The following is a 21,927-nucleotide window of genomic DNA, read 5'->3' as shown; positions in this document are numbered from 1 at the left end:
GGCCGAGATAATTACAATATACAATTCTCCATACTTAGAGAAACCAACACACCAGAATGAAAAAAAATAAAAATAAAGATAAATCAATCAGTCAGGTTCGAACCTGTATTATATCTGTATGTTAACCAATTTCCCTTTTTCTTATTTGAGAACAAATTGGAATCAGTAAACAAAAGAATGATGAAAAATGTTTCACTTCAAGAGGTCCATGGCTCAGGAACAGTGAGAAAATAAGTGGTCATGGCCTTTCTAAACCTCTTCTTGTACTGTTTTGGTGAGACTATGGTTGGAGATGCGTTCTTTGGTCCACCCAAAATGCCTGAGGCCTTCACCCATGTCTCAAGGTGCTTGTCCCATGTGTATTGTCTCATGAAGTCGATGATTCCAAGAACCAGCTCTTTCCGCTCTTCGTCAAACCCAACCAGCAATGAATAGTCCATTACATCCACAGACTAACCAGAAAAGAATAATCAGTAAACAGATTAAGTAAAACTTATTCAAGAACAAAATATGACTTGCAGGTAATGAAATCACACTTACAGCCAAGAAGTTTGTGTCGTTCCATATGGCTCTTTCTAGGCTTCTCTTGGCCTTGCTACCTAGGAATATAGGTTCTGTACGCAGTGTCTCAAGCAGATTCATGTCCAGCAAAACCTTGTCAGTTCCCGATGTGTTTGGATTGTACCTTGACCTTGCAGATCCCTTAAGATCATAGATCCTAGATATTCTTCTGTTGTAGAAGAGATTCTCCATCACCATCAAATCCATTTTCGTCTCTTTTCCACCTTTCGGGTGTTTAATTGAAACCTGCAATCCATAGCATTTACAATCAATCATTTACATGCTTAAGAACTCCATTCCAAAGTCCCACAAGATTACAATCCCTATACTGTGCTTACCTGGTAGATACCGAGAATCTTAGCAAGACAAGTTGGGCTCCCGGAACTGAGTGACTCCTTCATATATTTGAAGTATTCAGGTGCGAAATCCTCGAAAGAATCCAGCTCGGTTTTGACTACTTGTTTTATGATGAACCTCTCGTCCAATGACTTGGCAAAGTAAACATTGCTTTTCCCTCCCTGTGCAGACCATCTTTGACACCGGCTCAAGGATCTCACAAAGTCCACTTCGGTTGGACAACACGTCTTTCTCAAAGTCTCAAACTGCGTTGCAAAATAACAAGTCACAGAGAACTTCACTTTACCTTCAGTTGCAGTAGAGGACGAAGAAGCACGGTCGCTGAAAGAAATTGTCAAATGCGGAGACTTTCTATCGTCTTGAGAAGACCCATACACGGCGTGTTGAATGTAATCAACATCCATCGACAAAGAGCGCCAAGTCGAGAAGGTGGAGGGTTCGGACTCTCTGTTATTCAAGTTGCTGCTACTACTACTAGTAGCAATACCTCTGTTAACGATCCACTCCTTATATTCCTTGGAATTTATAGCATAAGATACAACACTTGCGGGATCATCATCATATACAGGAACCACAATATCGTTGAGGCCCCGTTGAGGGATCAGCATCCGCGCTCCATCAGCCATTTGAGATGCTGAAGAGATGTATGTAGGTACTGAACCAACAATCAGATCCAACTTTTGTACTTCCAACGGTAACATTTGTGAGTAAGTTCTCATCACATTTGAAACAGGGTCTCTCACCATATTCCTGTACTCGCCAGAAGCGTGGAATGATCTGAGGGTCGAGAGATACAAAGAGGACGGTGGCCAACCTTTTTGGATCCGTTCTTGAAATCGTATCGCTGAATCAAAAGACTGGACCCGAATTGGCCTGGCAAGCCTTCGGAGAGGAGAATTAGCAGCTGAAAACCCTTCTGTATCAGCAATTGTCTCGGCTTTCTCTAGATTTTGAAACGAACCCAACCACGCCGAATCTATCCTCTCAGACAGAGAAGTGCCAGGTGAAGGCATGTTTTCCGTATCTTTGTTATCACCATTAGCTTCTGAATCAGTATGTGCTTTTTCTTCCCCCTCATCTTGACCTTCCTGCTGTATAGGCTCGATCTTGGGAGCATCCTGCACCTCTGGATTCCGAGAAGCATTGCCATCTCCAGATTTACAGACAGATGCTTTCTTGAGTTGAGAGTTTAACAAGTAAAGCTGATGATCCCAAGCATGAGCTCCAATCATGAGAGCCCGTCTCAGTCGATTCAGCTCTAGAATATCTAAACTCCCCTGAACTTGAAGATCCTCCACAAAGATAGGTTGCAGTGCATCCTGTACATGATGAGGAAGATAGTATCAATAGCAAATTCAACAAGCATCATCAAGATTTCAGAAGCCCAAGCAGTTTAAAAAAAACGGGAAACAGAAGCAAAAGAATCGGATGCTCACATCATATTCATCTTTTTCTTTCACGAGTTGATCTTTTAATCCCATTATACGACTCTGCAGATCAGAGGCTTCAGATTGTTCAGGTTCAAGCAAACTGCTTTTTTCTTCCATACGGTTGAGCACACCAGATATCTCCGCATACATAGTCCGCATTTTACCAACAAGCTGTCAAATGCACAAACATAAAGTAATGAGTTTTGCGTATATCCAAAACCTGAAGCAACAAAAGAGCCTTGAAATTTTCTTAAAATCTACCTCGGCAGCTTCTGTCCGTATCCATTCCTGTTGAGGATGGCTGTTGAATTCCAACATTGATGGAGGTAGGAGGACAGTAAGTATATTGATGGGAGAATATCTAAAGAACGCAACCATGTTTCCAAAACTGCAAAAACAGAACCATAATTTATTAGTACTTCAACTACTTTAAGATAACTTTAGAGAGGGGACTGAACAGTGTTTACCCATAAAACCGAAGGCAGTCTCTCTGTAGTGAATGGCCACAAGATGCAACGCGATTCGCAGTTGCATGATTCGAAAAGCTAAGCTCCAGAAACTTTCCAAAAGACAGTCCCCAAGCAGCATCAGACATAACAACTCTACGAGTAGCAGGTGGGACTCCATCTTCATGTGCACATCTTAAGCAGCGATGCCACATCCATATCTTCCCATCTTGTTCACCAGGAAGCTTCATGGAAGGGAGACGTCTAACATTGATAGTAAGGTTTCCATTCTGATGAGAATAGCAGAGGACATGCGCATCAACCAGCTCCTTGCAGGATCTACAACTTGAATTCTGTCAAGAGATAGGAAACAGAAGAGTATAAAAATTAGACTGCTTATTATATGGCACTTATGAAAGACGAAAAGAGTGGATTGACATTTCAGATTAAAGAGCTACCTTATCGAAAAGATCATCTTTCAAGTATCTTCCGAGAGGTTTATCAAATGATCCATAGAATTTGATCCGCAAGAGTCGTGAGCGTTCACATACTGATTCTTTCAGAACACAACGGCTTGAAAACGAGACCAATATGCTCTGATGAGAGTCCGCAGCAGAGAAATATTCGCTGGATACATCATCTTCATCGTATCTCTCATGTTGTGACAAGTCGTGGGTGTTCACTAATTGGTTTTCTTCTTCATTTCTGCTGTACTCTTCTTCACCTCTCGGTAGTTGAGTCACTGTTTCATGGATTTCACTACTCAAGCACAGAGTGTGTTCTTGCATATCATTTAACTGGTTCAACGAGTATGATCTTGTAACCAAATTATTGGAAAAATCTCCATTCAGGGCATCAGATTGTTCAGTCTCAACTTCAGAAGATATTATCCCAGAAGACAATGGGAAAATCTGACTAGGATCAAAATCCTCGCACAATGATTCACAAACCTCATGCTCTGGCATTGGGGCTACATTTTCATCTTCATTTGCAGCAGTATCAACCAAAGCTTGACCATCAGTTTTTGTAGGAGATTGAGTTATTAGGGAAATGCCTTCATCAATTATTCTCCTTTGTGATGCTGTCCGCACCATCCCCGGTTGCTTCAGTCTAATTTTAGGCAGAGAAGCACCTTCATCCGCAAGGAATGATGTCTCCAATGATAAATGATAAGCTGCAAAAACAGCATACTGAATAACGTGCTTAACCTTCTTCAGCTCCTCGCGGCAACTCCCTCTAAGCACAACCTGCACAAGTTTCAGAAAGGTTTAATCAAGTTGAGAATGAAGAACTGGTGAACAATTTACAGTAGCATACTATTAAGCTAGAAAGGTTCAAGCTTTAAGCATACCGTGCAACCTAGACGCCTAGGACACCCTTCAAAGTACATCAATGTCCTTGATGGCTTTCTGTTTGGCTGGTTGCCAGCTTCATGTTGTTCCAGCACTCTCTCAGTCCGGAACAGCTCACAATGACCCAATCGAGCAGTACCGATACTATCTACTGAGGGGCAAATAACAGCACCGGTGCAACGGGCTATACAGTCCAGCAATGACCTTTTCACGTTGAGCACCAATGAAATTTCCTTCTCTAGAAGGTATTGCTGGGCATATGACGATGCACTTTTCTCTACCAGCAGAACATTAGGACGAAGGGACTCTATTTTTGCTATTATCGCCTTCATATGTTCATTTTCCTGTCCAGCACAGAAAAAAAAGAGTTTGGTTCAGCTTGTAATCAGAGATTTTATGCATCATTCATCATAAAGAAATAGTAAAACACCAACCTGTTGAAGCAACGTGTTAAAGGATGCTAATTGGCCTGCAACTCTCTGATACTCAAGAGACCCAGCTAAAAGAAGCACCCTTGGATTTTTGTACTGCGATGTCATTCGCTTGTGCGTAATGTTCTTGCTACACACTATCCCCCTGATGAGAATGCTGCAGACAAAAAGTATTCAATTAGTGATTATCAGCCAGAGTACTAATGAGTTGGATGGCGGCAAGAATTTGAAAGAAAGAGGTCGTGACAAAAAATTATACCTCTCATTTTGATTTCCAGATGCTACACATTTTATTTTCACATAATTCCCAGGATCCATACTGCCACCTGCACGAGTATCTGGCTTTACAAAATTCGCAGCCTGCCACGCTAAAGCGGTGACAATATCCAGCCAGTCTGCAGCACTGCCATCATCCAATGGACTAAGCTCCTCCCCACGCAATAACTCTGCGACAAGAGCTCGGAAGTGGTCATGCACCACTGTTCGAAGAGGTTCATTGCTATTTTCTCCCAATTTTTCTCTTGTAGGAATGTGGCTAGAAAAGCTACTACTCAAAGAAAACTCGGTAGCAGAGTCCCCAATATCATCGTCTTCGTCATCATACTGAAAGTAACTACTCTCAGCGTCATCATTCTCATCTTCCGGTGGTGGAGGATACCAGATGCGGCCGTTGTTCTCAAAATCCAACGGCTGTTGCAACTTATCCTCCTCCTCGTGATCTTCTGGATCCAATGCCCCATGACCTGACTTAGCTAAATCACCAGCCATAAGTTGTTGTTCTTGATGATGATCAAAAGAACCAACAGTAGGGCTGAGGTCTTTCGCGTGCTGTACAAAGCGCCCAAGAGGACTAAAATTGTTCCTTAATGGACTGTCGTGAGGACTGGACCCAGCAGAAGATTTACAACTAAAAAGCTCATTTCTAGCACTAACACTACCCGACTCTATATCTGAACTGTCCTGATGGTATTCACTCGAAGGGCTTAAGAACTGTTTATATCTTGCCTCGTCTTCCTCTCCCCTGCAAAACAGTGAATCACACACACTTACTCCAACATGTTCAAAGGACTCGTGATTGAACATAAAAATTGAAACTTTATGACCAAAGATACCTGCTAGGATAGCAACGAATAGAAGCCATGTTCCTGCAATCACGGATTTCAAGACTGGAAGCAAGAGTCTCGCTTTCTGCAGCGAGAGAAGAAGGCGGATCAGGGCTATCCCTGGGATGAACCTTGTCATAGTTCTTACCCCTTAACTCACGAACCTCCCCATCACATTCTCTGCACAGCTTAATCATCTCTTCAGTATCACAAGACTGAGAGCAACTCTTGCACCAACAGCAACCACAGGCAAGACAACAGTATCCTTGGTCAAGCTTGGTTCCACAGTCATGACACATTTTGGAAACGATAGGCATGGTTTGAAAGTCTTGTTTAGATGATGACAAGTACAAAGAATCGCTTGAATCCAAAGTTATCCAAGACCTAACCTTAACAATTAGATCTAGCAGTGAACCATCAGGTATTCCCATAAACAATCAAAATATTTACTTAAAAACACAAATCTCTCTATTCTCCTCCTCCTTCTTCTCTCTATATATTACCTTTCTTTTTCTCCCCCAGATTTTGAATGCAAATATAAAAAACAAAACTCAATCTCTGACTTTGATTTTTTTTGTAAAAGGAGTATATATAAACCCAAAAAAAAAAAAAACCTCCCACAACAAAAATGGTGGGTAGATTTGGATAAGAAATAAATTCTTTTTTTTTTCTTTTTTTTTAACAAGAAGCAAAAACAAAAGTCCTACATCAAATCCTAGATCAAAAACCCACAAGTAATTAGCCAATCTTTGAAAGTAAGAATCATGAACCAAGAAACAGATCTAATACCAAACAACCCAAGAAAACTTTTATCAGAAAATGAAAAAAGGAGAAGACTTGACAAACCCTTTATAAAATCCCAGCAAAGGAAACAGAGTGAAATTGAAGAAGAAGAAGAGGAACAAGAAAGGAAAGTGAAAACAGACAAGGAAGAAAAATTAAAGACTGGGCAAAATGAGAATCAAAAGGAGAAAGAGAAGAAGTACAGAGAAGGTTCCTTTACTACCGGACTTAGCTCGCATCTCGAAAACACTTTGTTCAGAGAGAGAGAGAGAGATTGATGAGCTTTTTTATTTTTCTTTCTTCAACCCAAAAGAAAAAAAAAAAGTAAATTTTATTATTGCTTCTTCTTCATCTCTCTTCTTCTTCTGTAAATAAAAAAGATTTGAGCTTTCTTTCTTTCTTTCAATCTTCTTCCTTAATAATATTTTTCTAAACAAGAGAAAACATTACAGCTATGGCAAGATTTCTAGAGAGAAGCGATTCCTTATACTGCTCCGCCATTAACTGTTCACACCTTTTTCTCTCTCCTCTCCTCTCCTCTCTCTCTCTTTCGTTCCTTTGCCTTTTTCTTTTTTCTTTTTTCTTTCTTTTATTATATTATAATTCTCCGAACTACAGTAAAACCTCTATAAATTAATAATGTTAGGACCATGAAAATCTATTAATTTATAGAGGTATTAATTTATCGATAAATTAATAATTATTAATTTATAGAGAGATATTCCTAATTTGGAAAATATTTTCAAAACAATATTTAAAAATAAGATTTAATCATGATAATTAACATTTTATATAATCAATTACAAATAAAACAATAATTATTATGTATTAAAAGAGAATGCTAACTATTTTTCATATAGTAAAATATTAGAAATAAAATGTAACAAAAACTAATGTGTCTATATATACATATATTTTGAAAATTTTACCTAATTATTAATTTATAATATTGATGGGACCATATATTTACAAAGGATTTTCAAAAAATTTATTATCTTATTATTTTATCGAAATATGTCTAAAATTACACTGGTCCCAACTTGGGACCGGAGAAATTTATTAATTTATAGAGATTATTAATTTATCGAGTATTAATTTATAGAGGTTTTACTGTATGTGTTTTTAATACAGTATATAGTTTTATTGGTTTAAAGTATTTTATTTAAAACAAATTAAAGTTTTGTAGATAGTTTTTATTTTCCTTAATTAAAAATATATATATGACAAAGACCTAAAAGATTTATTAAAGTCGTGTTTTTTTTTTCTTAAAATTTGACAGGACAGTGACTCCGTCTTCAAGCTCCCGTTTTCAATTGGTCACATTTCATCAACGGCGTTTTCCTCTCTTTCTTTTTTATTTGGTGAACTCTTTTTAATCAATTGAATTACTTTATTTTCTTATGTATAGATAGATTCACGTTTCTTTTTTCTTTTATTATTCTCCTCTGCACGCCAAAATTCTTTTTTTTTTTCTTATCTTTATTTTGATTATAGCCTATTTATTGAGTTTTTATCTTAATGTTAATAAATAGAGAAGATTCTCATAATAATAAACATGTGAATCTTATCTTTAATTAGAATTCACATTAATTAGTCAAATTGTTAACATAATTGGTAAACAGTACTATTCATATTGAAAAAGGAAAAAGATAAACGTATAAATATACGGAAAATGAAGAAAATAAAATATTTGACATAATGAGAAACGAATATAAACAGTAATGATTACATGACGCTTTTTAGCACAACATACACATATAATTGGAGAATGAGAAGATAACGAATGATTTAGCTATATAATTAATAGCTTCTTTAGGAGGAAGATGTAAAAATTGTAATCAAAGTGTAGTTTTGTTGTATACTTACTTTGACTATATACAGTAGTATTGTTTATGTGTTAAAACACCGTTTTGGTTTAATTATGTGTACGACTAATTTAATTAGCTAACGACTCTTACAAAACAGTTGTCTGTTAGTGGTGGTGGGTTAATACGGGAAGGTGTTTTCTTTTCCTTAAAATAGATTCAATTTAAGGCCTCAAAATATAGAATTAATCACTTTATTAATTAATTAAATTATTTATACTAATTCTTTTATATATAAGCCAAAATAATAATAAAAAATAATAATAAGAGAGTTAGATTTTAATTGCAAACGCGTTTGTGTCGTGAGAGTATAAAGACACGCGCCGTTGACAAAAAGGTAGAACCATGTCCATCCGTTTGTGACTTTGTTTTGCGTAGCTTTAATAAATAGGCCAAGTCTGAATTGCAATCTCTGAACTCATTCGTTGATGATCACTTTATTAGGCCAAGTCTTAACCTAATTTATACTATATATTTCATCTCTTTTTCCATAACCATGTAAATGAGTAAAAGTAACTATTGTGCTTGCAACATTTTTTATTTATTCAGTTAGATTATGATGAAGATATGTATATTTAAGAAGATTTAAGAGGAGGCGATCAAGTTTAAATCCCAAACTACATATTTGATTGAATATTTTTGTTTTTATTTTCTTATACAAACTCTGTTTTGACAAAATATGATAAGTTGTCTATTAAAACATATTTTATAAGGTGGGTGAGAAGACACCATCTCGTTTTTAGTTTCGGATCTTTATTTTTTTCTTCTAATTTGTCTTAATTAAAACTTTTCTATACTTTATATAAAAAAGATTGTTAGCTTGAACTTTTTATGGTCGACCAGATAAGGTCATTATAATCGCATAGATGGTTGTGATTTTCGCACTAAACTGATGTTTTTGTACTTTTACTATGTAGTTTTGTTGCTGCGCATTTATAATAAATATAGATCATTAGATCATATAGATAAATTGTTTAGGATTTAATATTATCTTTAGAGATTGATGAATAACTTAGTATAATTTGGTTTAGACAAAATTTTGTAGCGTTATAGTGTAGATACTAGTCATTTGTATTCTGATTCTAAAAAGGTTTCGACAACTATATGAGTAATTAGACCACAAGTTTACGGTCTTTTAAATCGACAATACTAAATTGTGTGATTACATTACAAAAGAAATACTTGCAAATGAGTAGTGAGGCAATACCAGATTTTTATTATTCTCTGAGTCAGTTGTCAACCTCTAATCATAATATATGTAAAAAAAGTTACATGTTCTAATGATTTTTAAGAAATTTACACAAAACATATGTGTAACCTTTACATTTTGTTAATGTTCTTTTGCTTTTTAAAGTCTCATTTCTACTTCTTAGAAAAGAAAGATAAGCTCAAAAGTCAGTCGTGTATAGATTTTCTTAAAATGGGTAAAAAAAAAAATTTTGAACCAAACTACTTGTAGAATTGAACCCTCTTTGGTCCATGAACAGATCAAGAGTTTAGCGTTTCTACACTTTTGATATGATATTTGATCCCTAAAGTTCATGCACATATACAAATAAAGGCAAATCCTCGTATTCTTCTTGTACATCTTTTAAGGTCATTCTAGTAGTAATTATCTTAGACAGACCGCCATTAAAGAAAGCTAATTGTGGAATATTGTTTATCATTCATTTTACAAATATCTGTCTAATTGCTGCGAAGCCAAAAGATATTATTAGTTTTACACTTTCGGTTTGACCTTAGTTTCGAAGTTAATGTCTGAAATGGACCTCTTAAAAATTGATGGATATTTCATATTCTTGATTCATAAACAAAAATGTCTGCGTCAAATTCAGGGTGTGCTATTGGACCCACCTTGTGGTTTCCTCTCCAACTCTTCCTTCATCCAATTATATGTCTCCGATTAACTATGTGCTAAGTATTTTTATAAAATTAATCTTGTATCTATGTGTAATATAGTATAGTATATTTACAAACCTTTCATCATCGTCAGCATCATCATGTATACACCAAATTGCTTACAATGCATAATAAGGTGATGCATCATAATGTTACAATAAGATAGTTTTATTTCATTTCGTCTGTGACTCTTTTATCTGAAAGGGCAAACAACTTATGTTTACATTCTACGACTAATCGAAAAGCCTATTTCTCATTTCACAAACAATAAGATTTAAAGCTATGATAAATGGAGTGTGTGTATGTTTATGTAAAATCCAAACCTAATTAAGAAGTTTACAAAATTTCAAAGACATGTATTAATAATGCGGCTGCCATTGCGAAAAAAGAAAATACCCTAATGAGAACCATTCCTTTTGTTAGCACTTAGCACTAGTACTATAAATTTATTGGCAACATGGTTTATAAGAAAATGAAAATTGAGGCGTGATCTCTCATGTGATGTTACATTCCACTAGTGAATTGTGCATTGTGCACGAGATAAAGAACCGGTCCGACATAACCCATTTACTTTTCTTGTTTTCTTTCTCTTACCCTCTCAAGTTCAATGTACAACATCTAAGTTGTTGTAGTCTCTTACATTTTACAAAATAATATTGTAACTTCATTGTAACCAAGAACATTACACCATTGTAATTGTGTGTAGTCTCCAACTCATCTCCACATAATGAATCTGTTTTCTAGTCATTTGTACCTAATTTCCGTTCTATTAATCATGAACTCTCAGATTTTTAAAAAATATTTTATGATTTAATGCCATTGCCCACAACTTATTAATGTGCTTGGTTTAGTCCATTCTAACAATGATTCTTTTTTTAATTCATTTTATCTCACCGTGCATTTCATATCACTTTATTTTCTTAGATTGGGAGATTCTTCTCTATTCTTTTATTTTTCATGTGCACTAATTATGAAATATATAGTGTTGTTGTTTAGCAAATGCATAAGAACAAGAAAGATACTAGTGAATAAACTTTATATAGAAAATTAGTATTAATTCGAACGGTCATAAACTACAAGCTTTATATAAAAATATTGATAATAGTCTAAAATAAAAAGAATTGACAAATATACATATATCGACAAGCTATACGTGGAATCTCGTCACTTTTGTTGACATCCGTTGTAATTTAATCTAAAGTTTAATATGGATAGATATGTTACATCATTACATGGTGTCAATTTTAATATATAGCAACCTCTCTAACCATCATAATATATTCCAAATTGCTCTGATATAATTCCCATCTTCGTCCGTTCCGATAAATGCATAATGAATCTTGACAAAATAAAATATACAAAATATTCTTTTTCAAATCTGATTTAAAATAACAAAGTATATATAAAAAAATGAAAAGGGATGGGAACAAAATGGTATGGCAATGGATCGTGTCACGCATTTTTATTAACAGACGTGAATGTAAAGAATGGTATAACTATAAGTTCACACCAAATATCACCCGATGCATGCTTTTTTATTTATCTATGTAATGCAACTATGCATATATAGATATTGAATTAACAACTCTCATTTGAAATTTGGAATTGACCAAACGAGGAAGGAAAATAACAAAGAAAGTAATTTCTTGGGAAATATATAAGATTGACAAAATAGTACGCAGTAACGCAGCTATAGGCCCAGCCCCCTAGCTAATCATGTATAATCCAAATGTTGAAATTTTATTTGATGTATTTATTAGAGAGAATAAATAAAATGCGTGTAACACACACATATCATTTAATTATAGACGGAGAAAATGAAATGTAAATGGGACAATTTTCTAAGCTACTGATTAATATATATTGTGTTTTCTTCTATTGCACTCAATATTTATTCTCGAGTCAATTAAAGCTGTTTATATATGTTCGTGTATTCAATGTAATAACCAGACGGTCCAAACACGACGAGTCTATGTTTTTGACCTAACACTTCATTCTCAAATTCAGATCGAGCAGCAACACATTAATTTGATGGTCTCACTAAGGTCTTTTTCACCTACTCGTTTATCTTGAACTCACTATTGATATTGCATGGTTTCGACGAAATTGATACTTTTTAAATGGATCATGTACAGAATATATAATGCACTTGTTATGGATATTGGGCTTAGTTTGTGTATTAGCTTGAAGGCCCAATAGCTATTAGTATTATTCTTGTTGGTCTAATTTCAGCTTGTTTAGTTTTGGGGCACTTGGTCACAACAAGAATATAGAACCAACTTGTATAAATTGTAGTCCAATAAAAACTATAAAAATATTTGGCCAAAGATAATGATTCTTTTTCAGTCATGTTTTGGATATGCTTTCGATTTAAATTTCCTTTTAACATCGCGTAGTTGGTTATGTCCCATTTTAGAAGATTTTTGGGTAAAACGTATCAACTAATAATTTAGTTTACAACAATTCAACCTCTCAAAAAAGTTATTGCATAATATAAATGTATTTATTTTTTTGTATAAAAAATTGTAAAATGTCCACTTAAAAACAACTTTTAAAACATTTAATAAAATAGAAAGAGGGAGTAATATAGTGTAATATATCGACCATTAACATGAAATTGAATTCCAAATTTGTTGTCCATAGTAAATTAGTAATGAATGTGATAGATAGCCGATGTTAAAAAAAAATTAAAATTCATTGAATACAAAATTTAAACAAAAGTTTTTTAGTTAGATTTAATATAATGAAGTACAATGAGAAAGAAAACAAAAAAATATATATATATAGGCTGGTTTTTTTATATGAATTGGAATAAGCTTTCGCAATTGGTAGGTAGGGAAAACTTGGAGTCCTTCAACAACAAGGTTTGGTGGAAACTGCGGATGAGATTCATTAGTAACCTTTTTCTTTTCTTTTTTGTGTCACTTAACTAATTTATGCATATATATTGTTGGCAAATTAATAATCTGAACCAGCATGATGAGTTAGTATTTACCGAACCTATATTATTAGTTACTTCCCTTTTTTGTATAGGAAAATGTGTTTTTCGTTAACCAAACCTAATTTTGTGTTCGTTAATTACTACACATTCAATTATTCAATCGAATAAATAAAAAATAAGCATACACACACGAACGTAAATGAAACAAAACACAGATAACATACCGAAGAAAAAGGATTACAGAGCCAGACGAATTAACTCATCTCAGAATTATTGAAGTTCATCATTGTACTATCCATTAACGGTACTACAGTAACATTCCAAATAAAGCTAAATTAATGGTACACTGATTCTCAAAACGAAATAAAAGTCTACCATGCCATGCACACACCAAAAAAAAAAACAAAAAACAAAATCAGAGAGTATGATTTGTCTGATTTGTAAAACACATACATTTACGCGAAATCTATTACTTTCATAAAACAATGATAATGTTCACGGCCAGTAGCTATGTTTATATCAGTAGAAGTTAGATATCAATATAATTGGGGGAACATATATGGTTATTTCGATTTAATTTCATATATATGGTGACTTAAATTTTGATACTAATATATGAATTGTCAACATACAAAATCTAGTTATAACTTCGCACATGGGGAGGTGTCGAATCTTTATTTTCTTACATTTGACGTTGGTAGGTACGCTACAGTATGTTACGTATACAGTGTGTGTGAAGCTCCACACACGAAGGCATGCACACGTACGAGATACCCGTGAGTCAATAAACCAAAACCAAAGAGTTCGATCGAGTGATTGGGTGACACGTGCGAGGTTCTCCACTCCAGATGTTTCATCAAGTTTAGTTTTGTCGTAACTCATCGTTAGTTGCGTGGATTCTCCTCCTCCAATATTCTTACATCTTCTCCTATAAGTAGCTAGGGTTCCTTCTTCATAAAAATATCTCTCTGTTTGGTAAAACGATATTATATAGAATAATAATATTGGGATGGGGGTATATATATATATGTGGTCGACATCATCAGAAGATGGAGAAGAAGAGTTATTGGATTCGATGCTAGACTTGTCAAAGTGAGCAATCTTATGTGTTCTCATCTTTGTTTCGTTGTCTGTTCGACCTTGGTCTCGATCTTCCCTTCAAAACCCTAATTCTACAATTTCCTAACCCTTATCTTTTATGCCCTTCATAACTCCTTAATTTCTTTGATCTTATCATTTATATATATACTATGGTATCGAATTTTGATTGCTCATCCGGAAACGATGCAATCAACTTTTAGATTTCTGAGGATTCTTTTGTTTACACATACACATATTCAAATTTGATGTTCATATACATACGGATGTACTTCTTGTGCATAAAACTAAATTTTATTATAGGCATGCAGATTTCTGATGATATTTATTTACATGAAAAAACCCAACGACATATAGAAAATTACATGTAGTTGAAAAGCAGTTGGTTGATTCAGTTAAGAGGGCGAATTTTTTTCTATTGACTGTAATATATACGTACGCTTATGTGTATATACGTCTATAGAACAAATTAATGTACATATATACATGTAATTATCTGAATCGGCAGAACGCAAAACTATGCACAGGTATGTATATGTATGCATGATTTCATATGGTACATATATCATGATGACATGAAAAGGTAGCCATGTTATTATATTATACTAATTTAACTACTAATATTGTTTTTAGTTTATCTGAAGATGGGGATTTCTCAAAACTTTTAGACAGAAAAAAAAAGTAGAGCATATTAACAGTCGTTATATACTTTATTTATATAAACAGTCGTTATATACTTTATTAAGGAGTGAAGTTTGCATATATTTTTGGTGTTTATTTTGTCCGTAGAGCTAAGTTGTTTGTGATTTAAATAAAATTTCAAAAAGTGTTGATGAATAAGCCAAAGCCAAGGTCGAGCAGACAACGAAGAGAAGATGGAATCAGATCGGGACTGCTCCTTTGACAAGTGTTTGCACTGTATTCAATAACTTTGCTGGGGCTTAGTTATACATGTAATTATATATGTGCATGGTGTGTCGACGAAGTGGAGAATACTTAGACAAAATTTGTAATAAAGAAAAATAAAAAATAAAAGAAGAGGATCGGAATTAATTAAGATCGATGCATATGGACCTCAAACACTACCAACCCCGGAAAAAAAAAGGAAACCTAAAAACCAAACCAAACTCGCATCTCCATCGTTTGTCTCTTTGTCTACACAACTCTCTAAAGACGATCTTCGGGTAGGTGTGTCTTCGACGCGTGATTCATGTCTTCACACCGTTACTTTTAATTTACAAATTTTATTTAAGTATCATTAATGTGTCATGTCATTTTTTCATTTGGATTTTAACTAGCTCGATGGATTCGCATATATTTTCTATATTGGATCTCGACGGGGTAGGTTCAAGGGACTCCCCACCTTGTCTTTTGGAAGATTGTATATATATGCATGCAGATCATCTAAATATAATATAATAAAACAACGTTGTTCCAATAAAACTTCCTAAAAATTATTACGTGAAGTTATACAATTTGAACTAATCTGATCATCTAAATTTATTAGAATTTCTGAGTAAGTTCAAGAATACGATATATGCCAAGCCGACAAACTAAAGAACGAACATGAATAAATAAATTAATAACTAAAGAAGAATAAAAACGACACCAAGAAAGCTACGGTTGTATATAATACGTATAAAACTTAGTTTTGTAATTTTCCCAATATATTAGCATATTTTTGTTAATGTTTCCGAAATTTATAATTTATACGTTTTGTTTTATTTTCTAACTACCACATCTTTCTCCCTTTTCATGATAGCAAGGCAGAAGTAGTTGATGACTTATATATATATATTTTTTTTAAAGGTATAGAAATATCATCGTTGAATAGCACAAATAAAACATTACCGATCGAGATGGAACAACATCGATCGTAAGGTAGCTCCGAGTATGTGCCTATGCCAAGAAAGCTGAAACCAATTTTCCCATGTTTCATATTTCACATCCGTTTCATCCAAATAAAACACTTCGACACTGTGGAAATCTTAATACCAAAGAAGTTTCATTGGTTAAACATGAAAAACATACATAGTGATAATTCAAAATTACTACTCAAAGAAAAAGTTTTGATACATAAGATTGAACTTTTGCGCGGTCTTATTTGAGTAATTGAACTACATGCAATAGAAGTGATCGAATACTGTTTTGCAATGTCTGAAAGTGAAACATTGTTTAACTTGTTATATATTAATTTACTAGTTGAAAAAGAGACTGAACTATCATATTCATGTAATAAATATAGTGAAGTATCTTTTTCAAGTATTAAATATAGTAAATTCTTGAAAAATATATATGTAGTGAAGATGAATAGAAACTAGAAAGTTACCTTTAGAATTAATAATTGATATTTTGATTTATCTAATTGTTAAATTTCACAGACTTTCAACTCAAAAATATGCAATGAATGGATTTAATCTATCTATTTTATATACTAGTAAAGTTTTTCTTATTTTCTGATCTGAAATCCACACGCATCTTTGAGATAGTCATTTTTTTCTTCTAACAATGGATCTCAAGAAAATCTTCAAGACCTCTCAAGATAATTTCTTTTTAGCTAATTTAACAAACTTATTTGTGCCATTAATTATTGGAGTAAATCAACCAGATTAGTGAGACAATATACAATGTATAAGCTCTAAGAATATATTAAATTTTATAAAAAGTTTAATTCATAATCAAATTGCAATGAGTGAATTGATTCATGTTTTTATATATAATAGTCAAACAATTTTCTATATTTCCAATGTAAGATATATCTCGATACTAATATATCATCCAAACCCATTATATATGATTCTAATGCATACATATATTAGTCACAACACATTAATCAATAATACAAAAAGAGGGGGGGGGGGGAAAGAGTAGTGGCCTACAAAAGATTGCATTTTACAACTACCAATGGTGTTTTGATGTCAGTTTCAACTAACAACACCTCTCTTCTTTGATCGAGTTAGGTAGGCTGCGTCTGAGGTCAAACCAAAAAAGAATAAGGTAGGCTGCGTCTGTCAAGGCCCATTAGCCCAACTATTATACTCATTGTGAACACTTTTAATAATGTACTTTTGTACATTAACAATAGTTTTGATCTGACGAAACAAAACAATAAATAATGATAGAAGAGATATAAATACAATTTTTTGGTATTAGTAAATGGAGTAATATTACGATAAAACTATAGTAATCTTTTTTCATTTCATTTTATTTTATCTTATGCAATGCAAAGAGACTAAAAAAAAAAAAAAGAGACTAAACTAAAACTACTATTAGAAACTTCTTTTTTGTTTTTTGGTATACTATTTCTGAGTAACTATTTTAAAGAAAAGCAAATCATTCTAACAACAATTTTTTTTAATTAATGGTTGAAACATGTTTTCTTTAAGTAACTTTTCAGATTTGAATAAGAAAAAAACTTTGTGCTATTCACTTCATCGCGATTTTTGTGCGCAGAAGCGTTACTTGCTTGTCTGAATCGACAAGTAAAAGTATTTTGCCATTATTTAAACCCACGTGTCATGTCATGATCATGGACGTGACCGTCCATTTGATAGCAGCCGCCCAATGTAAAAATATCTAAACGGTTGTGTGGATAATATCTTCCTTCGTTACCATATTCGCGAACGTTCTTGAGACAAGATATTTTATTCGTCACCTCGAAAGCTTCTAGAACTTGTTTTTTTTTTTTTGTTAAAGAATCTTGTTACATATAACCGCCATCGGAACTCAACTCCTGTTTTTATATAAACTCCTCAAAAAGCTTACAACAAATCATCTCTTGATAAGTGTAATGCTTTGAGATTTAAGTATACATACGTAAACAATGGATGGTGGCATGAAGGAGTCGTTGTCGTCGTATTACGAGATTCTCGGCGTTGCCGTTGATTCTTCGGCGGAGCAGATACGGCGGGCTTATCACAAGCTTGCTATGAAATGGCATCCTGATCGGTGGACGAAAGATCCTTTTAGATCAGGGGAAGCTAAACGAAGGTTCCAGCAGATTCAAGAAGCTTATTCAGGTAACTAAAGATCTGTTCAAGACTCTGCTTTGAGGTTTCTTGTTGTTGTCCGACTCACTGACATTGTTGTTTGGAATGTTTTAGTGCTGTCGGATCAGAAGAAACGAAGTCTTTATGATGCTGGACTCTATGATTCTTGTGAAGATGAGGTATGGTTACTTGAATTGCGATTTTGAGATATTCCTAATCAGAAACTGGTTTATTCAGTACAAAAAGCTGATTTGTTTTTGTTTTTCGCTTTGAAGGGATACTTTGATTTTGCTCAAGAGATGATCTCACTCATGGCTCAAACTAGAAGAGAGGTAAATCTCAACTGCTGCACCTGATTAGGCAATCTTTTTCTTTGTTTCTTCTCGCACACGTTAACGGTGTGGTAATGTTGGCGTGCAGGAGAAGCAATACAGCTTGGAAGAGCTACAGACGATGGTCGATGACATGGTCTGTGAGTTCCAATCAGAACCACTGTTCCAAAACCAGTCAATGGAAATGAATTTCGACCTAAACCAACCGGTTGATTGGCGTTCACAGATGTCTCTACCGGTTTCGAGCTTTGACTACTATCCTCAAAGCAGCTACTGAACTAGATCGATTTGGGGAGAGCAAGAATTTGAATCCATCATATTTTGATTTGCATTTCATGGAGACTCGAACCCGTGACTAACGAAGTATCACTGTCACACCATGGACAGCACTAGCTTCAAAATCTCCACACCTCGATGACTTTTGGTACAAGAAATAGGATCCACGTTAGGGTTTTCACGTTTTGTTGTCTAAAAATTTTGCTAGGGGAACAACGTATGTTTAAGAAGCATTGTAAATTTGCGGTTTTCTAAGGCTTCTGTACTGTGACAACTTTTTTCATACATCAAAGAATGCCATTTGCTGAAAATCTTTAACCAAGAAAAAAGGAACAAATTAAGCAATGACAAACATATAGAGTGCCCCAACCATGGTTTTCTGTTTAACCTTAATATGGGCCACAAGCCCTTACTCTGGCCCATTGAGTCGGTCAATGTAATGTATCTACACAATCTTTTCGATCTTAGTTAGAATATTAATATAATATTCTTTTCATAGATAAGAGAATTAAAGTTTACGTAATTTGTTATAATTTATATATCGGTGAATAAATCTTATTAGTACTGTAGTCGGTGCCGTAATACTAAATTTATTGTAATTATAATGAGTCAACGTATTCAATAATTATATTCTCCAATTGCATGTGCAATGGTAACCAAAAGAAATAAAGTTATGAGATACAGTTTATTATACCAAGTCTTTGAATCCCTACTAAACTCTCAATGTGTACACTACTCATTTCTAAATTATTTGTTCTTCTTGTAATGTTACTTAAGAGTTTTACAACAACAACAAAGAAATATAGAATCCCATTAGTAGAATTGGATCCTAGTTAAATATACAATAGTATTTATCTGGTTCTTTTTCGACTTTTTTTCGGGATATATGTCCAAGTGGATTTACTAGAGGAAAACCACTAATTAAAGATGGTCATGTATATTAATCTACTGCAACTTACCAACTCCAAGCTATATTATTAATCGCAGATCCTTCGCCTTACTTTTCATGATTATATGTTAGAAGATGCGTGATGACAAAAAAATAAAAATGTTAGAAGATGCGTCTAATTCACTTCAACAACGAACGAACGATGTTACGTACACAACACAAGTTGTCACACAGTGATACATATTATACGCATTTAAACTTTATTGAAACCAGATTACGATCAATCATTGTGTCATCGACGTTCTTATTATTGGTAGCAAATAATTTGAAAACTTTGTGTAGTAGTATTTATATTTTATTTTATTTTATTTTAGTGGACGACGGTGGATTAAAAGGCTAATAATTCCACTACTGTTTAAACTTAATTATTATTTTCGATGTAACACGATCATATGTTTATATGGTCCATACGGGACCCCTTGAATTAAGCTCCAACTCACATGTAAAAGCCATTTTCACAAAATAGAATTTATTCTTCTTCTTCTTCTTCTTCTTCTCTTTTTTATTCTTGCATGTTTGTAAAGTGTTTTTGTATAATTATAAGTATTTTTGTATAATTATCAAGACATAAATATATAGTCTTGAAGAAGTATATCAGTCCCATGCAACCCCTCTTACCAAACAAACCACCTCACCAAATTTTTCATCTCTTTTTTTTCTCTTTCTTTTCACGTCTAACCAGAGAATCTTCCCAAACCTCTCTTTATTCGATCCTCTCCGGGACGAGAAGACAAACATTCTCTCAGCATGCCGGAGACACTTCACCGTACAAAGGCTCTCACGGTCACTATACTCACGGTGATGGCTTTTCTCACGTTTCCAATGATCATAAACGCCGCCGCAGTTTCTTCAACCAATAGAAAACTAGACGAAGATCCAATAAAATGTACACCATGTCTCCAAAACATTCCTCCTCCCTCACCTCCACCACCATCACCTCCACCGCCTTCTCCGGCTTGTCCTCCACCGCCGCGACCTCCTTCGCCGCCGAAGAAGACTTACTGCCCGCCACCTCCGTCTACTTACATATACATGACGGGTCCACCCGGCGACTTGTATCCCGTTGATCAGCAGTTTGGAGCGGCTGCTGGTATAAGCTTCACGGTGGTGAAGTTCTCGGGACTGATCGCGTTTGGAGTTATGAGTTTCTTGATGAAGATGAACTAATGATGCTTCGTTGTTCGGTCAAACTCTTAATTAATTATTATGCGAGACAAGTATCGATTGTGTATTAATTTATCATTTGAAATTAGGATCAATTATGTTTCATCATATATATTTCGTTATGTACCAAAATTTATAATGAGATTTGATTATATAATATGAGCAAATTAACTTATTTTTAATGTTGGCAGAAGCATCAATTATAGGAAGTGGACATGGTTGATTCTTGAAAAAAAATATATTCTTTAAATAGAAGTTATAACTGCAAGAACTAAAAAGAGACATTTATATATAATTCTGGCTAGGAACAAAGTAAATTTAATTAGGTAGGGGATTTCAGATGAAGAAGTTGAAAATTAATTAAAGAGCATTTACATTGATAAAGAGATCAAGAAAAAGTCAAAATTAATTAACCATAGTTTTTTGGGTTATCATCAAAACACTAAACTAAAAGCTGAGTTTTATTGAAACTAGAGGTTTCAAGTTATGCTAATTGACCTATGAGAGCCAGAGGGAGAAAACTACTTTTCACCAAAACGTACGTAGGTCCAGAAAAGAACGTTAAGACGATGTGATTTCCTTAACTACAACAATAATTTTTCTTTATTTTTTTATTTTATTATTATGGCATTATGCTAATTCTTCTTTTTATATTGTAGTTTTCAGGATTCTGTTCAGAATTTTGGACTTAGTTTTTCAATTATTATACATGTCTGTTGATCTATCATATAATTTCACATGTTCGTAAACAATTTCACCTGTTTTATGTTTATGACTTCTACTTTTATTTTTTTTAAATTTATCTTTATCTGGCCAAAAAAAGAAAATTATTCTCTATTAATACATCATTCAAAGATATCATCGACATTAATATATGTACATGTATATGATTCAAGATATCTAAAACCTAAAATATATTTTTTCAAAAAAAAAAAAAAAACTAAATATATT

At 33.8% G+C, this 21,927-nt stretch overlaps 3 protein-coding genes across 3 annotated transcripts; 2 read left to right on the top strand and 1 right to left on the bottom strand.

The window, feature by feature from the left end:
• Nucleotides 1-57: 57 nt before the first annotated feature.
• On the bottom strand, nucleotides 58-6,189 carry LOC17896553 (putative 1-phosphatidylinositol-3-phosphate 5-kinase FAB1C). Its single transcript, XM_006300521.2, has 11 exons — nucleotides 5,690-6,189; nucleotides 4,837-5,598; nucleotides 4,581-4,734; nucleotides 4,146-4,490; nucleotides 3,253-4,041; nucleotides 2,816-3,147; nucleotides 2,610-2,736; nucleotides 2,355-2,519; nucleotides 900-2,237; nucleotides 541-807; nucleotides 58-452 (listed from the first exon to the last, which is right to left on the bottom strand). The coding sequence occupies exons 1-11, from the start codon at nucleotides 6,109-6,111 to the stop codon at nucleotides 198-200; spliced, it is 4,956 nt and encodes a 1,651-aa protein (XP_006300583.1). The 5' UTR covers nucleotides 6,112-6,189; the 3' UTR covers nucleotides 58-197.
• An 11,775-nt stretch (nucleotides 6,190-17,964) lies between these two features.
• Nucleotides 17,965-19,181, top strand: LOC17894583 (chaperone protein DnaJ). Its single transcript, XM_006302851.2, has 4 exons — nucleotides 17,965-18,285; nucleotides 18,370-18,434; nucleotides 18,531-18,587; nucleotides 18,676-19,181. Exons 1-4 carry the CDS (start codon nucleotides 18,090-18,092, stop codon nucleotides 18,862-18,864), a joined length of 507 nt encoding a protein of 168 aa, XP_006302913.1. The 5' UTR covers nucleotides 17,965-18,089; the 3' UTR covers nucleotides 18,865-19,181.
• A 961-nt stretch (nucleotides 19,182-20,142) lies between these two features.
• Nucleotides 20,143-21,151, top strand: LOC17896239 (leucine-rich repeat extensin-like protein 1). The gene is given in 2 exon segments (XM_006302913.2): nucleotides 20,143-20,474; nucleotides 20,476-21,151. Coding segments are annotated over 2 exon segments (564 nt in total). The 5' UTR covers nucleotides 20,143-20,414; the 3' UTR covers nucleotides 20,980-21,151.
• The last annotated feature ends 776 nt before the right edge of the window (nucleotides 21,152-21,927 follow it).

The sequence above is a fragment of the Capsella rubella genome, unplaced genomic scaffold, assembly GCF_000375325.1.
Source record: "Capsella rubella cultivar Monte Gargano unplaced genomic scaffold, Caprub1_0 scaffold_2, whole genome shotgun sequence".
In the NCBI taxonomy this organism is placed as follows: domain Eukaryota; kingdom Viridiplantae; phylum Streptophyta; class Magnoliopsida; order Brassicales; family Brassicaceae; genus Capsella; species Capsella rubella.
This window is presented reverse-complemented; position numbering and strand designations above follow the sequence as displayed.

Bases quoted from the DNA above. Each gene is read 5' to 3' on its own strand.
- LOC17896553 (XM_006300521.2), bottom strand. From the start codon at position 6,111: ATGGGAATACCTGATGGTTCACTGCTAGATCTAATTGTTAAGGTTAGG. The intron at 4,491-4,580 runs GTTGGTGTTTTA...TGTGCTGGACAG, and splicing joins TTAACACGTTGCTTCAACAG to GAAAATGAACATATGAAGGC. The intron at 2,238-2,354 runs GTGAGCATCCGA...CATCATGTACAG, and splicing joins AAGAAAAAGATGAATATGAT to GATGCACTGCAACCTATCTT.
- LOC17894583 (XM_006302851.2), top strand. From the start codon at position 18,090: ATGGATGGTGGCATGAAGGAGTCGTTGTCGTCGTATTACGAGATTCTC. The intron at 18,286-18,369 runs GTAACTAAAGAT...GGAATGTTTTAG, and splicing joins GATTCAAGAAGCTTATTCAG to TGCTGTCGGATCAGAAGAAA. The intron at 18,588-18,675 runs GTAAATCTCAAC...GTTGGCGTGCAG, and splicing joins TGGCTCAAACTAGAAGAGAG to GAGAAGCAATACAGCTTGGA.